This window comes from Lissotriton helveticus, chromosome 1_1, assembly GCF_964261635.1.
Source record: "Lissotriton helveticus chromosome 1_1, aLisHel1.1, whole genome shotgun sequence".
NCBI classification, from domain to species: domain Eukaryota; kingdom Metazoa; phylum Chordata; class Amphibia; order Caudata; family Salamandridae; genus Lissotriton; species Lissotriton helveticus.
In genome coordinates, this window is record NC_136057.1 from 334862401 (window position 1) to 334880274 (window position 17874).

Consider the following 17874-nt stretch of genomic DNA (forward strand, 5'->3'; position numbering starts at 1 on the left):
TGGATGGATGATGAGGGGGTGGGTGAAAGGATGGATGATGAGGGGAAGGGTGATTAGATGGATGATGAGGGGTTGGGTGAAAGGATGGATGGATGATGAGGGGATGGATGGATGGATGATGAGGGAATGGATGGATGGATGATGAGGGAGTGGATGGAGGATGAGGGGGTGGGTGAAAGGATGGATGGATGATGAGGGGGAAGGATGAATGGATGATGAGGGGAAGGATGGATGGATGGATGATGAGGGGAAGGATGGATGGATGATGAGGGGATGGATGGATGGATGATGGGTGGGTGAAAGGATGGATGGATGGATGGATGAGTGGGTGGGTGAAAGGATGGATGATGAGTGGGTGGGTGAAAGGATGGATGAGTGGGTGGGTGGATGGTGGGTGGGTGAAAGGATGGATGAGTGGATTGGATGGTGGGTGGGTGAAAGGATGGATGAGTGGGTGGGTGGATGGTGGGTGGGTGGATGGATGGGTGGATGATGGGTGGGTGGGTGGTCGAGTGAAATGATGGATGGATTGATGGATTGATAAGTGCAAGTGTGAATGAATGGACGTATGAGTGAAAGGGTGGATGTAAGGATGGATGAGTGAGTGAAAGGGAGGGTAGATGGACAAAAGGATGAATAGATGTGTGAAGGAGTGAAATGATAGATGGATGAGTGATAGGGTCAATGAATGGATTCATGAGTGGATGAGTAGATGGATGGATGGATGGGTGGGTGGATGGATGGATGGAAGGAAGGATGGCTAAGTGAAAGGGTCGATGGAGAGAGAAAGGGAGGATGGATGGATGACTAAAAGAGTGGATGGGTGGAAGGATTAGTAAGTGAAAGGATGGCTGGATTGGTGAAAGAGTAAATGGCTGGATGGATGAGTGAATGGATGGATGGGATGAAGAGTGGATGGATGATGGGTGGGTGGTCGAGTGAAATGATGGATGGATTGATGGATTGATAAGTGCAAGGGTGAATGAATGGACGTATGAGTGAAAGGGTGGATGTAAGTATGGATGAGTGAGTGAAAGGGAGGGTAGATGGACAAAAGGATGAATAGATGTGTGAAGGAGTGAAATGATAGATGGATGAGTGATAGGGTCAATGGATAGATTCATGAGTGGATGAGTAGATGGATGGATGGGTGGGTGGATGAATGGATGGAAGGAAGGATGACTGAGTGAAAGGGTCGATGGAGAGAGAAAGGGGGGATGGGTGGATGACTAAAAGAGTGGATGGGTGGAAGGATTAGTAAGTGAAAGGATGGCTGGATTGGTGAAAGGGTAAATGGCTGGATGGATGAGTGAATGGATGGATGGGATGAAGAGTGGATGGGTAAGTGTACAGATGGATAGGGTGAAAGGGTGGATGGATGGATGGATAATGGAAGATGAGTGAAAGGATGGATGAAGGGATGGATGAGTGAAATGATAGATGGAAGGATACATGATGGATAGGTTTGTAAATGGTTGAATATGTTTGGAAATGTCTGGGCTTACTTATATACTATTGCACGACCTCTGATGTGTCTGTAAAACTTACCTATTGTCCTGAAGTTTTGTTCTGAATTTTGACCTCCTGTCCTGAATTTGTGTCCTGAATTTTGACCCTTTGTCCTGAATTTTTACACTCACCGTCCTGAATTTGCACCAATGCCAGTTGGTCACCCTAGATGAGCTGTGTTCTATAAATTGACATAACCTAACTAAAGGTATAAGAGGAGGGTCCCTAAACTGTTCCTTTTTCAATATAACACTGATTTTTTCATAACAAACTGGTGCTGTGCAAAAAAGAAAGAATGAAACTAGATGAAAGGTCATCAACTCTTAAAGGCACAGCAGATTTTCCATCATTCTGTGCGTTTTTTGGTTTGGGACATTTTTCTGCAGATGTTGCTGAGATGGAAGGATGAATGTATGTATCTTCTGCACATGTGCAATTTATCCGTATTTCTATTTTGCTTGCAATTTCTACGAAAAAACGGAAAACCCGTCACAAACCATGATTTAAAAAAAATGGTCATGTACTGATTAGCTGCATCTGTAGTAGACACTCACTTCTACTCCCTCCCTGTGCCCATCCATATAAGGAGCGAGGGAAACAGAGAACAAAAGAAAATATATAAAGAAGCAGAGCATGCGAGTGGATTCTGCTTTAGACATAAATGCGCAAGTCGTAGCCACTTTTGCAGTTCAATTTTGTACATACTATATAGGTCTGGTACCTATAGAATACTAGAAACAGGAATGGAAGAATGAGCATAGAAAATATGTTAAAAGGTGAATTGGGTAGTCAAAAGAATAACGACGAACGTAGGATAGGTGGAGGCCAACCAGAATGATCTCTTGCTGATCTCTGAGATGTCTCTGTGCTTCCTGTTTAAGGTAGCTGATTATGACACCTGCTGCATGGATGAAGAACTTTATTTTAATTACATAGGATTCTGGAATATCGAAAGAGTGTCGTTGATTTTTGCTGCGATCGCTGACATGAGGGATTGCGGAACTTCGAAAGTTTACACTGCTGGTCTTTTTTTAGTGATGCATTATTATACCGTTCCCAGGTTAATATAATGTTTCCTTTCTTTTCGATAGGTAATTCAGAAAGTTTCCCAAAAACTTGAAAATGTTAATCTCGACTCACAGAAAGATATTATTCAGCCAACTATTAACTCCGAGGAAGATACAAATGTTGTCCACGGGGATATCGTGGAAAAGGTAAAGAGAATGACATAAGTGTAGGAATGTAAATATTATTTGTGAAAAGTTTTTATTGTGACCGATTTCATATGCGATGCAATCTTTTAAGAAATGTTATGACGGAAGTATTTTACTATTTGAGGCAAGAAGAGTCAAATAAACTTTTATTGAGAATTGGGTATTTAAAAAAGCAATAAGGGCGTAGGAAGCCACAACATTTAAGAGCCTATTAGAATGGCGGGCCACCCTAGCGGGGCTGGGACCGGCCACCAGTGGTGCAGCGGTCCCGCAACGGCAATTAAGATGCAACAACCACGGTGGCGGTGGCATCCCCCATCCACAACATTGTGGCGGGCGGTGCACACAGCACCGCCCGCCACAACGCGGTGCTGCATGTGCACCTCCCAACCCCCATTACCCTGGGGACCCGCAACGGGCCCCCACATACAGAGACTGCATGCCTTTCCATGGTGGCAGGCACTTCTCCACAGGATTTGTAATATGGATGGCGGTGTCTTCCAGACACCGCCACCATATGCAGCACCTTTTCCACCGGCGGAAAACCAGTGGACGGTTTTTCCGTCCACCGGGGTCCCCCCGCCATCTTAATATGGCTAGGGTAAATGGGATGCGGGGGGAGGGAAATGTCGGGTGGATCGCCACTGCCATGCGGGCGGTGGCGATCCACCCGACATACTAAAAGACCCCTAAGCCTGGAGCTAAAAGTTGTGGAAACCCATTTTAAACGTGTAATGAAAAGAAAGGGAAGGGAAATGTGGTACGAAACTGCCAAAAGGAACTTATTACCCCTCATGGAAAGTACAGCTCCAAATATGCAAGTGAATATGATGTCTGAAAGAAACAGGTTAGTGTTAGATTCCTTACCTTAGACTGGATCTGGAAAGTTTTCATTAGCAGTACTCCTGCGCATCGCTAGGTTTCGTCGGCGGCTCCACGTCCGTCATCGTCGTCATGATCGCCGGGATGACATCGTCGGAGTACTTAGACGCCGTCCTCGTGCGCTGATGTCAGTTCTTCTTTTTTCAGAGCAAGCAAGCGCAGATCCTGTAAGAGCGGTACTCCAGTTTTTGACTAACTTTTTTATCTCTTTTGATCACTTTTCGAGTCGACCTTCGACTCGCAGTGCCGCTAGGGATGCCTGGTTTTAAACATTCCGAGGACTGTCACCACCTGATGTCAGTGACAGACCCCCACCGTCGGTGCCTTTATTGCCTCGGGCCGACCATGATGACAAGTCGTGCCCCGACTGCGGGGCCTTGACCTCGAAGGCTAGATGGGAGCGGTCACGTATGCTGCTCGAGCTCCGACAGTCGGCTTCACGCCACTCGAAGTCCCGGTCGAGGAAGAAGTTGAGGGACCGGTCGCGGAGCCGCGGTCATCGCCGATCGACGAACCACCACCACTCGTCGGGCTCCAAGTCCTCAGGTAAGTCGAGGAATTCGAAAAAGAAGTCGAAGAGGCCTCATCGCTCTTCCAACTCCCTCCGACGCTCGCGCGATGCGGCCGGGGGTGCAAGCAACACCGCCCACGCGGCTCCGTCAGAGCCGCAGGTGCCGCGTCCAGCTCCATACTCTCCAGTCCCTGGGCTGCACGCGACACTGGAGGAGGTCAGCACTTTCCTCACGGCCATGAGGTCACGCTTTCCTCCATCGGAACCTGTTGAGGCGCCCTCGGGCTGCGCGGGTCCGACTGGGAGCCCTAGCGGGCCGGCGGCTCTGGCCCCAGCGCCGCCGAAGACTCCGGTCCCGACGCCGCAGGGCTCCGCAGGATCCAGGCCTGGATCAGGGCTGTCGCCAGTCAATCTTACGACTCGTCCACTGGCGTCGACCCCAAGGGTGTCGCACCCGGTGCCGTCTCCGGACAACGTCGACCCCAGTTTCAGCCACGGTTGGTAGCCACCTTTGGGACGGGAGTATCCTTGGATGGGGCTGATTTTTGGCTTGATGCCCCTGAGTGTCACCTGAAGGGCTTTTTCCTTTGCACTCCTGTGTGGCTTTTGTTTGTTTGGGGGATGGTGTCTGCGCTCTGTGCTGCTTGTGGTGCTGCTGTTGTGTGCTGCATGTGGAGTACCTGCAGCCTGAGGGCTGAGGTGCATGATCACTCTCGTCAAATGAGGCCACTGGCAGGGAGGTTGCCAAAGGGACTGGAGCTGGATTCTGAGCCTGTGACAGCTGAATGGCTGCTGTAATTGTGGAGGACAAAGACTGGACAGTTCTGTGTGGCCCACCCACATCAGAATGAATGCCCCCCATAAAGGCAACTACCTGTGCCAACTTCTTGTCATGGTCTTGGAAGGCATTCAGGAGAGTTGTCTGACCCACATACCGCTTGCAGGGCCGTACTGGCTACCGGGCAGTTGTGTGTGCTGCCGAGCAGGGGGATGCTTTCGTTGATGGGGACCTGTGTGTGCAACATGAAATTCGTTTTGCATTTTTTTTTCAAAGCGCACGCAGGTCCCCATCAACGAAATACGCCCATACCACGGAGAAATCATCCCCCTGCTCGGCAGCACACACAACTGCCCGGTAGCCAGTCCGGCCGTGACCGCTTGCGTAAAAGGTCCACAGCCTCAACACTGAGGGCAGCAGGGCAGATAGGGGCAAGGGCAGCGGTCCCTGGGGGGAGGACACGCTTCCCTTCTTACTGCTGCGGGCATATGCAGCGCTAGTGGAAGTAGCCGTGAGGGTGGGCACTGGATAATGTGTGGTGGAAGAGGAGGCAGATTTCCCACTCCATGTGCCCGCCAACATCGAGGAGTCACCGCTGGCGTCAAATGACATTGAGGTCGGTGTTTCGGGGCATGATTCTTCAAGGGTATTCCTGTCCCCTTCTGATGCGCTGGTCACATTAGTGTCAGTGAGATCATGTGTAGCAATCGATGCCTCTCCACTGGTGTCCGTCCCCTGTCCTTCTGTTCCGTTGGTAGGTGCTGCAATAAACAGAGACCTAGGTCCAGTTTTAGTGCCATACTCACAATAATCTTATGCAAACAAAGAACAACACAAGATGATGATACCCCCATGTTGCACACCACCCTGTGCAGTCTGCATGTGCAACCTTAATGCAAAAATCAAAAGATGCCTGGTAACATTAATGACCCAGGGGATGCTCACACAGCCAAATAGCTTGCCCCTGCCTCCATGTAACCTGACATACAGATTCCTGTAAGCATACCTATGTGCCTGTAGGTGACAAAGATGTACATCTCAACAGTCACATATGGAGTCACTTTAAGGGGACAACGCAGATACAGACTCCCAAATGTAATTTTGCAATGGCCATAAGCCCCTGCTACCCACCTTGTCGTGCTCTGGAGCACAACTACAGTTGCACATTGGTGTCAGATGTGTAGTTCAGACAATTTCGAGGTCAGGCACTGCACACATCGACGACACCACTCTTAAGATGAGGCACACTGCTGTTCACTGCCCAGTAATATCCATGACTCCCCTAATACAGTAGATGCCATTAGGCCACATCTCAGCATTCAATGTCAAGTGTCATTACATTAAACACATGAGGCATGAATGCATGACAGCTGCACTCAACAGAGGCCACTTACAAGCCATTGCATCACACTAGAAACATCACAGTGCTCCGCACTGGCTCTGGGTTGGGATACTTGCAGTCACTCACACCCAAAGTCACCCTCTCAGAATATTCACCCACAACTTGCTGCTGATGGGCCCTCAAACGTCCATCCAGCTCTGACTGTCTCACAGCCAAGATGCTGGCCATTAGTGGTGTCATGCTCCTGCGCGACAAATTTCCAGTCCGAGGGAGCAGTCTCAACGTCATCTCGGCCACGTTTTTTCTCAGCTGGCATATGTTATCCCACCTCTTGTGACAGTGTGTGTGCCGTCGGTTGGAGACACCCAGCGCCCACACCTTGTGTGCAATGGCCCTCCACAAGGCCTTACGCTGGTGGACTTTAAGCTGCAGGCATGGGAGACAAGAGAGGAAATATCAGTAACACTGGGTTATGTCCTACCGTGTCTCAGTACAGGAGAATGTATCAATGCAGCACAGCTATTCAGATATGTCCAGCAGAGGCCATACAGCATGACACGTAGTAAATTAGCATATGACAAACTGGCCTAAATACATGCAGGTGTGAGGATGGACACAGTACCTGGCCATCTCATGCACATGGAAAATGCCAGCACAGAAAGCAATGTGAAGAAGGCCCTCATCTGCAATAAAGTTTGTTAGTGGGCAAGACGTACATTACATTGGAAATGATGTTTCGGGCGAGACTCACTGGTTCCAACAATGCACACCATTCAATGTCCCTGGCCTATAAATGGCTCACTGTGTCATGGAGGTCACATTTAGGGAGATGATCTTACATTCCCACACCCTTCTCATGAGGTCTGTCTTGTGCAATCAACAGGCCTAAGATAGCTCATTGAGGAATAGGGTGGCAGACAACATATATGCCTCACTCTGTCCATTCAGTGATGGGTCCCTGTCAAATTGTGCAGTAACTGTGCACGCCAAGGGGGCTCACACTGATGTTAAACGTGGGCCATCAGAACAGTCACATGAATGTACAAAATGAGAGGGCAAACAGTGCCTATACATGCAAGTATGTACACATAACTTTCTAACTTCTGTCCTATGTAACCCAGTAGGTTGTATCTCCCTCTTTTAGGAACAGAAATACAATGGCTGCCACAATCTTCGGGGTGGAGTGCTCCATCTTGCTGAGCTGTGGGACAAGGGGGCCTGGTGGGAGTTGTAGTACTGGTTGCCTGTACACATGCCCCCATGGTAATGTTGCTAGCTACCTTTGGGGTGAATCAGAGTGAGTGATGTTGGATCTGCGAGACATGTGTTGGGGAGAGTGTGGTGCACATGAATGTTATTGGGCCTAGGAGGTGTAGCTTTGTAGTTGTGCAAGACAGTACATATCAATGTGATGGTAGACATTTGTTTGTACTTACCAGCCTCCACGCCCCCAGGTAATCCTGTGAGACTCTCTGGATGCAGTATGGCAAGCATCTTCTCCTCCATGCAGTGAATGTTCTTGGTGGAATGCGAGGGTCACCGCCAGTCATCTGAGCCAGCTGATGGTTCTTGTTGTTCCTCTCTTTCACCTTGCTCTTGAGATCATACCACGTCTTCACTATCTCCTGCTCAGAGGGCGGGGTGGTCCCTACTGCATTGACTTTGCTGACAATCCTTGCCCACATTTGTGTTCAGGTGGCTAATGGCATCTTTTGGACCAGGTTACCAAACAATTGTGGTTCTACTCTGATTACCTCATCTACCTTGACTGACAACTCACTGTCAGTGAATTTGGGCATTGTTTTCTGTGCCATGGTGTGTGATGTGCAAATGTGTTAAAGGTGCAGGTGTGAAAGTGTTGGTGGTAATGTAAGTGGTGTGTGTGTGTTGGTGTGCTGGTGAGATGTATTGTGGTTTGCCTCTCCTTTGTGCTGTAGCGTTGGTTCCTTCAGGGGTGGAGTATTGCAAAGGATTCTTGTCAGGGACGGGGCTGGTTTCATAAGCAGCTATGTGGCTGTGTTAAAATGGAGTATTGCTGTCAAGTGTATGGTGTGGGTTGTCCTGGGATTTGTATTTTTTTAGTTGCCATGGGGATGTGTCATTGAGGTTAGGTGTTTTTGGGGGCTGTGTTAGCTTGATGTGTACACTTGGTGGCCTTGTTGTGTGTTTTTTTGGTCGACCACTATAATTGTTGTGGAGCATCCGCAGCCGTGGGTATGCAGCCTCCCTTCCGCCATCTCTTCAATTCATCATTGTTTGCGATCGCGGCAGTCGGAAACAGCGGATTGTTCCACTGTCACCTCAATGGTATCCTAATTGGACGTGCGGTCAATCCGCTGCCCGTGGAGCTGTTTCGGATTTTTCCGCTGCGAATCCGACTGCCGCGGACGGATTTTCACCTTCTCCGCCTGCTATTGGCGATCCTTTGTGGCATTGTTCAACTGCAATCGTTTTTTTCTGGCTGTTGATCCTAATCTGGCCGCTGGTTTTGCCGCGGTACGTGCGGACGGTTCATTTCCGCTACCACGGCGATCGGACTGGTTTTCGGCTGCCATCCTAATCAACCCCTAAGAGTCAGTTACTTTTTTTTCACATGCTAAATTATTTAAATGTGTATTATTTAATATGTGATGTTAAAAATGTGTGTACATGATGTTATTATAAAATGTAAATGGTTATTAATAGTATATTTATTAGTTAATATTTTAAGATATGTTTTACTATTTTCAAAAATTATGTATTTGCTTATTTTTTATATGCAGTGTATGTTTATTTATTTAATTATATTTATGGTGTTTAATTTTATGTGTTTTATCTATTTTTGAGTTGTCGATATTTAAAAAAAAAAAAAATAATATTGCTGTCTATATTATTATTTCGATATTTTACATAACAATATTTATGTGTTTGATATTACTGTAATCGATAATTATGTTTGACAATATTTTGGGGTCGAGAATAGTGTATTTTTTTATTAATTATAGGGTATCAATATTAGTGTCGTCCATAGTTTTGTGTCGATAAAAATGTAGGTCGATTTTGTGACTGTCAATATTATGTCAGTGATTCTTTTTTTAAAACGTCCCTCTATGCGACCATGGGCCTGTCAATGTCCCCCACTCATCTCTCCAGTAATGGTGGTTCCCCAACTCCCCATTTTTGTGCGATATTACGTTTCGCTAGGGCCCACCCTAGTGAGACTCATGATTGTTCAGTTTGGGTTAAGTCCGTTACCTCCCATATGTTTAATAGGCAGAGTTTCGGAGAAGGGTTTAACTTTTTCCCACCTACTTCTTCCATATGCTTTGTAACCGTGTCCCAGTATTTTTGAATGATTAGGCATTCCCATATTGTATGGAAATAGGCCCATTCTAAGTTACATTGACGAAGGCATTGGGAGTCAGTTCGCTTTCCCATCTTTACCGGGATATTTGCGGCTAGATAAGTTTGGTGTAGGGTCTTGAGTTGGACCAGTCTCAGCCTCATAGGGATGGCAATTTCCTAAGGGGAGGCCAAGGCACCTCGCCAGTGTCAGCTTCTAATTTTTCCACGTCTGCCTCTAGGTCTTTATTAATTAGTTTTTTATATGTTAGAGAAATGGCTTTCTTGGGCATTGGATCTAACAGCAATCTATCTTCGAGCAGAGATGATTCCGAGATTTGGCCATCTCTGGCTATCACCGCTTTCAGTACTTGGCTGGTCAGTAAGTATCTGAAGGTTTCGGATTGTGCCAATTGATAGTCTTTCTGAAGGTCGCCAAATGTTTTAGGTACGAGTGCTGCATGGTGTGTGCTGACTAAATCGTGCCTTGTGTGTTACTAATTGCTAATTTTAAACATATTTTTAAACTTAACACTGCTAAATCGTTTTTAAATATCTGAAAGTACTAGAATTTGAATTGTTGTACCTTGCTCTGTGCGCTTGCCTAATGGCGCTCTCCTGGTTGTTGGACCAGACATCCCGCTTCCACCCCTTAGCCTATCATCTTGGGTGGGGGAGGAGCCAATCCCACCCTTGGCCTTAAATTACGCTTCCAGCGTGGGAGCACCTGTCTTAGGTACGAGTGCTCCATGGTGTGTGCTGACTAAATTGCACCTTGTGTGTCACTAATTGCTGCTCATTTTAAACATATTTTTAAACTTAACGCTGCTAAATTGTTTTTAAATAACTGAAAGTACTTGAAATTAAGTGGGATAGCGAGAGTAACTCTGTCCAGTCCGGCCCCTCTGCTCTTATGTGTCAGTTCTTTAGCCGTGTAGCCCGTGGAGTAATATGTCCTCAATACCATTTAAAGCCTCAGTCGGCCTGACCCTCTCAGTGTAACTCATTACAGGCACAGTACAGCAGCGCAAATGCACTCAGGGGCTCAGTACCTGTAACATGGGGTTGAATGCTTGGAAACTGCCGCCTCACTGCCATTAAGCGATTCTCCGTATGTCAAACCTCCTGGGCCGCGGTTATCACTTGAATAGGCCTTCATGCCATCCACTGCAAGTCAAAACTCCCAGTGCGTTATTGTGCCCCTCAGAAGCTGATCCGAGAGTTACATCAGTGGCTTAGGGCCATGTGTATGAACACATTATCCCATAGACACAGAATGGGTAAAACCCTTTGTTACATCTGACCCTTGGTGCCTTGGGACACTCAGGTGTGCGATACGAAGCTTTTCATTGCGCCACCACCTTGAAAATGTTCGCACTCATGCTAGCACCTACCAAACGGTCTTGCTGCCACAGTTCTCGGCTCTGTGCTACTTCAGTGAGCTGTCACTTGCTAACGCTTGTCCCTGTGGGGTCTCCGACATTCACCAGGCTGAGTACTATCTGGATAGCAATTCGCCCAGACTCTCTATCACTGCTAGCCCGTTCTCAGTCTCTCATGGGCAGGGCAACCAGCGCAGTGGGCCCCGCTGCTGCTTGATTCGATTTGGCCGCTCATTTCTCAGCCCTCATTTGTCGTTTCTGAGCAGAATTAAAATGCCGGGGTATGGTCTCCCTGTGCTGCTAACCTTCCCCTTACGGTGTGTGATGTTCTGTGCCGGATTAAAATCATGATAAGTAACGGGCTAGGCCGGTCAGTGCCGGAGCCGCGCTAGTGTGCAACCATTACTCCTGGCAGTTCACCACACCCTCTACACAATTAGGATTTTTAAAAATGGATACATCCCAGAAAATAATTTTTAGTGTAAGCCGATACTTATTTGCTGTTTATTTAATGCACAAGGGAAAAGGCTAAGTAACTCTAACCAGCAGCTGCTGCTGATGATTTTAATATTGTATACTGTTTGTTTCTATAAGCACTTTCTAGCACTTGCAGTTTATTAGCTTCTGCCTAGATCTAACATCATGCAAATAATAGGAAATTATGTAACAGCATTACTATATTTATTTTTACCATTTACAATTGTTGTACCCATTATTTATTCATTAACTTATCTACTCTTCTTAAAACAAACTATGAGAATATTGATTGTCATTTGAAAATTATATAGCTATGCGTACTAGGATTAAGTAAAGCAAGATACTTTTGCGCATTTTGGGATGTGCTCGTGCAGCTTTACTTCTATACATTTTTGTTATTGCACCAAACCTGTGCTTTTCTTGAAATTCTCAAGACGGCTCATTTCAGTAGGCCCCGTTGTCTCACTGTCACTATTCAACTTAGTATGTGCCGCTGGGTGGAAGAACCTTCTCGGCCAATGTGGCGGGGCTATGGAACTCTCTCCCTCCTGCATTACAACAGGCCCCTTCTGAAACTTGTTTTAAACGACTGCTAAAAACCTGGCTATTCACTACGCTATGCTAAGATCTGCCACTTGACATATGGCTAGTCTGTTCTCACAGCGCCGGGACACCTCCATGTGAGGTAGCTGTTCGCGCTTTACAAGACTCCTTATTATTATTATTATTATTATTAGTATGTCTGATCACCGAGCATGACATGAATTATTAAGATATCTATACTTACCGACAATCGAACGCACTTGTCTGTATTAGTGCTTTTAATGAAGCAACTGTAAACTCAAGATTGACTCATTTCAATCTTTCCAGGTTATTAACCGGGCCCTTATCAAGAAGGCTCACACTGTTCGTGGAGTCACTGTTTCACACGTGACTTCACCATTGCACACCAATCTTGGGCCTTACGTGGCTACTTGGTCTAATCCGCAGCTGATTAATTAACGACTGTGGCGCTCTAGTGTTTCGCGGGTCTCGGCTGAGACCCGGAAGCACCTACACTGTTTGTAGCACCTTCTGACCAGGCGTGGCCAGAAGGCTATAAATAAACGGACGGAAGTTGCTTGTGGCTTCCGGTCCACAATACTATCCAAAGCGTGTGGTGTCAGTTGTTCTTGTGTTCAGCTATTTGTATGCGACCCCTGTGTGCAGTGACCCCCACCCTACTCCCCTACACTGGCGACGAGGATGGTGACATCTGTGGTGGAACCCTGAAGGTGGAGTAAGGAATTCCTCCCAGTGCCGGTGAAAGTGTGGCTGCCGGTCTGCACGTGGGCCGATGAAGTGGTGGTGGACGAGCCGTCCCAGAGGAAGCCGCCGCTCCAGTACGGCCGGTAAGCAGCATGATTAAGGCTGCGTGTGGGACCGGCGGGCGTGGAGCCCCGAAGCAGACGGAGACGTGGCAGGTGTCTAGCCGTGCGCCGAGAAGGCCCGGCTGACGCTCAGAGTGGTGCGCGCATGCGCGGTGAGCGCGAGGCCAGCCCCAGCGTCGGAGACGCGTGAAGAAGCCTCCCCGCAGAGCTGAAGTGGCGAAATCGGCGCAGGGGTGAAAGAGGGCCCTGTTGCAGTGGGAAGCGAGCAAATGGTGTGCTGCTGAGACGGCATCGTCGAGGGTAATTGCAAACAAACATTGCAACATCCAAGGAAGAATCGGGCATACAGTTAATGTGAGCAAGACAAGGAAGAGGAAGTGGCGTGCTAGATCGCAGAGCAGGCCAAGCAACAAGCATTGGTTTTGGGAAGTGAGGTGTGGAAGAAGGCCTGAGCAGTCGTAGCAATGTCGAATGTACTAACCGCTGCGGCCGTAGGAGGGGCTCAGCAGGCAGCAGCCCAGCACAGGTGGCAGGGCCGGTAGGACAACAAGCAGTGGGTCCAGTGGTCCAACAGTCGCCACACTCCCAAATTAACCCGATACCGCCTTTCAGTGCACTGATTGACCCAGGAACGGGGGCGCCGAGATGGGCGGTGTGGCTGAGCCGTTTGAACAACTATTTTACGGCAACAAGAGAAAAGGACAATGAAGTGAAGAGATCCCTGCTACTACATTTTGGTGGTGATGAGCTCTACAAATTATTTACACATCTGACGAACACCGGAATAGCAACGGACTATGATGCTGCCGTACAAGCATTGAATGCACACTTTGACCCGCAATTGAATCCACATTATGAGCGGTTCAAATTCAGGCAGTCCAGGCAAAGGGAGGGAGAAACGATGGACGCCTTTCACGCGCGTTTGAGAGAGTTGATAGGCACATGTCCAGACCATGATCAAACAAAAGAGGTGACGGCGCAGCTGATTCAAGGGTGCAAGAACAAACATCTAAGGACGCTGATATTAAGACAACCCCGTATAACACTAGATGAAATATTAATGCTGGCCAGGTCACACGAGCTGTCAGATGCGCGAGCCACGGCGATGGAAGCGGCCATAAACCCGACAGCGAGCACAGAAGTCACAGTGAAAACGGAAAGAGTGGATGCAGTGCGGAACAGTGGCCGCGGAGTACGAGGAAGATGGCCGACCAGAACACAACGCCGCGTGCCATGTGATTTCTGCGGATATGAATAAAGTACCAAGATGGCTGCCCTGCACGTGGCAAGGCATGTGCCAAATGCGGAGGACTAAACCATTTTGCCAGTGTCTGCAGAGGCGGTGCGAGAGGAAGTTTTAGAGGGCAAGGAACAGCAGGAAGGAGAATGCCAACCAAAGCAGTCAGGCAACTTGCCCTAGATGACGCACATGACACACACCCTTCGAGAGGAAGCAGGACACAATCCCGCTATCCACAGCGGTTGGATGATTCGTTGACTGAAGATGAAGAAGAGTGCTATTATGTATCATTTGTGAGTGAACTCAAAACAAGACGGAGACCGCAACCGAAGTGTCAGATTCAAATCGACGGATCGGCAGTAACAGGAGTTATAGACACTGGAGCTACGATGAATGTGATGGGCATTCAACATTATAAGGCGTTAAAACCAAGACCACAGCTAGTACCGTCGTAGGCTCGTATTCTAACATATGGTAGCAAAACACCGCTACCACTGCGAGGGAAGATGACTGTACAAGTTAAAGCAGAAGGTCAAGAGCTGACGACCACCTTTCATGTGATTGACAAAGAGGCAGACTTGCTGGTTGGGAATACCTCAAGCTAATTGCTTTTGCAAATGCGGTTAAAGCACTGCACACGGAGGAAATTCTTCAAATGTTCCCATCGCTGTTTCAAGGTCTAGGAACCATCAAAAGGCCACCAGTCAAACTACACATCGACAAGGCTATACAGCCGATAGCATTGAGGCATCGGAGGATTCCGTTCCATCTCCGGTCGGCCGTTGAACAAGAGCTGATGAAGCTGGAGGAGCAGGGAGTGATAGAGAAAGTAACAGGGCTGACACCATGGGTCTCTCCGATGGTGATTGCGGAGAAACCCCGACAGCCAGGCAAAATACGAATATGCATTGATATGCGGATGCCCAACAAAGCGATCAAAAGGGAGAGGCATCTCATGCCCACAGTAGATGACATATTAACGGACCTGAACGGAGCACAATGGTTCTCCAAATTAGATCTCAATGCGGGCTACCACCAACTAAAGCTAGCTGAAGAGAGTCGCTACATCACGACGTTTTCTTTTTTTATTTTTTTTATTTGGTAATTCACAAATGCAGAAATAACGATATTTTAGTCTCAAAAACAAATTTACAAGAAGAGAAACAAAAACAAAGAAAAAAAAAAAAAGACCAAGATATTATTTACACCGGTGGACACATTCTAGCTAGCAATTCTAATATTTGCTCCAATTCTCGATTGGTTTCCAGATCTTAATACCACGTGCTTTAGCCCTCAACCCTTTACAGGCAAAGATCGCTTTCTCTTGATTATACATACCCAAGAGTCTTGATAACCATATCTGAAAGTTAGGGGGATATGTATCTTTCCAACGCGCTGTTAATATAATACGATACACAGCTGTCCCCAAAAAGAGCAATACTTCTTCTTCAATGGTATGTGACAGTGTATTATCATATCCCAAGATGAACAAAGAGGGGGATTCGGCAAATGGATGACCAAACACTTCCTGCAAAAAACCATTATCATTTTTTTCAATACTAATAATTTTTCACACTCGTATAACATATGGATTAGATGTGCCGGTTGTTTTCCACATCTAGGACATTCTGAGTTAGCTCTTTTCCCCCATGTGAAAAGTTTAGCAGGGGTAAAATATAAATCATAAATGGTCTTATATAACTGTGCTTTTAGATTAGAAGACATAAACAATTTTGTTGACAATAACAATATCTTATCGATATCAACATTGGAGTTATTTAATTTCCTTGACCAGCCCTGCTCCACAACAGCGACATCATCGGATTGACTGTCTATTAGTACATCATAAATCGTACCAATCCTAGTTGGTGCTCTTAGTAGACAGTCAAATAAAGGAATATTCTCAAATGTGATATCTGCACTCCTTAAGTCCAGTATCGTATTGATCTGAATGTACTTGAATATACTATTGCTGGGGATAGAAAATTTAGATTGTAACTGTTGGAATCTTTGTCTAACGGGAGGCGACAAAAAGTCACCGAGAGTCGAGACTCCACATGTTTCCCATCTCCTGGCGATCGTATCATATATAGCAGGTGGTAGTATGGTAGAGTGCCAAAGCGACGTGTACTTATTATATTTAGTAATATTCAGTTGTTTTCTAATTTTTTTCCAGATACCCCAAACACTCAGTATAATCTTAAATTTGACTTTTTTGTAGTATGAAGATTCAAGTTGTCTTACTAGGAGACCTCTCGCCTTATCCCCGATAATTAGTTCAAATATTGAGGGAATATAGCTATCACCTACTTCACTTCTCAGAGATTTTATATAAAACAATGGCTTCATCTGATGTAATAAAGCTGCAAGCATATAATATCCCAAATTAGGTATTGCAAGACCCCCTCTTATAACAGGGAGAGAGAGAAAGCGGATAGATCTCCTTATCTTCCCATACCCCCATATAAACTTGCTCATCTGAGATTCAAGGATCTTAATGGTTTTGTCGTCCACCAATAACGGGATCGCCCGGAACAGGTAGAGAACCCGAGGTAAAATGTTCATTTTAAGAAAGTTGCTCCTTCCAATGATCGAGAGATGTATGCCATCTATCCGCTTTAAGTCTGTTGTTATTTTTTGTACTAATGGATCATAGTTTATTTTAATAATCTCATCAATTTTAGAGGATATACGGACTCCCAGATATACCGCACTATCTACCTTCCTAGGATCTATAAATTGGATATTTTGTGTACATATAACCATCGTTTTGTCCCTATTTAAGGAATACCCCGAGACCTGACCAAATGCATGGGTAATTCGTTCAATTTCAGTTATAGCCTCCTTGGGGTGTGATGTTACTACCGCCACGTCATCGGCATATGCTAATATTTTAGTGTCAAATGGACCAAAAGTAATTGGTCTAATTGCCTCGGTATTTAGTAATTTTATAATGAGGGGATTTATATACAATGCGAAGAGGATAGGGGAGCATGGGCACCCCTGCCTAGTCCCACGGGATATATCGAAAAGACTTGATTCCTGACCCATCGCCAAAACTCTGGCCCTAGGTGAGAAGTACATTGCTTTTAGAGACTTCATTAGACATGGTCCCATATTATTTTGCTCTAAAACTGCCCACAAAAAAGCCCATGAGACCCGGTCAAAGGCCTTCTCGGCATCTAGGAGGACCACCGACATCCGCCCCCCCGCGACAGCCATGGCATCAAAGAAGGCAATGACCCGTCTAGTGTGGTCCGTAGTGTCCTTGCCCGGAATGAAACCATGCTGCCACGGAGAGACCAGACGCTCGATCGTCCCCCTGAGCCGGTTAGCCAAAATCTTAGAGTATAACTTCGAGTCTGAATTGATCAGGGAAATGGGTCGATAGGATGATGGCAATTTAGGAGGTTTATCTTTTTTTGGAAATACCACAATATTCGTTTCCAACCATGATCTAGGGGGATTACCACTAACTTGGACTCCGATAAATAAATCAAGAAGTATAGGAGTTATAATATTATCCAAGATTTTATAAAGCTCGAGAGGAATTTTGTCTGGACCTGCTGCCTTGCCCGAGGCCAATTCTGCTAAAGCTAATCTTACTTCACTCAGGGTTATGTCCCTCTCTAGGTCTTGTCTAGTAACCAATCAATCAATCAATCAATCATGGACATTTATATAGCGCACTACTTACCCGGAGGGTCTCAAGGCGCTTGGGGGGGGGGGGGGGTGCTGCTACTGCTCGAACAGCCAGGTCTTGAGCTTCTTCCTGAAGGAGAGGTGGTCTTGGGTCAGGCGCAGGTCGGTCGGGAGGGAGTTCCAGGTCTTGGCGGCCAGGTGGGAGA

The 17874-nt window shown here is 46.7% G+C and overlaps 1 protein-coding gene across 13 annotated transcripts in view; it reads left to right on the forward strand.

The window, feature by feature from the left end:
- The window catches only part of LOC144804990 (V-type proton ATPase 116 kDa subunit a 4-like), a 6844636-nt gene that overhangs the window by 6321534 nt on the left and 505228 nt on the right, over positions 1 to 17874 (forward strand). For all 13 annotated transcript variants that reach the window (XM_078671938.1, XM_078672103.1, XM_078672267.1 and 10 more), the window contains one exon: positions 2601 to 2723. In XM_078671938.1, coding sequence (XP_078528064.1) covers positions 2601 to 2723 — 123 coding nt within the window. The remainder of the gene's footprint in view (positions 1 to 2600; positions 2724 to 17874) is intronic.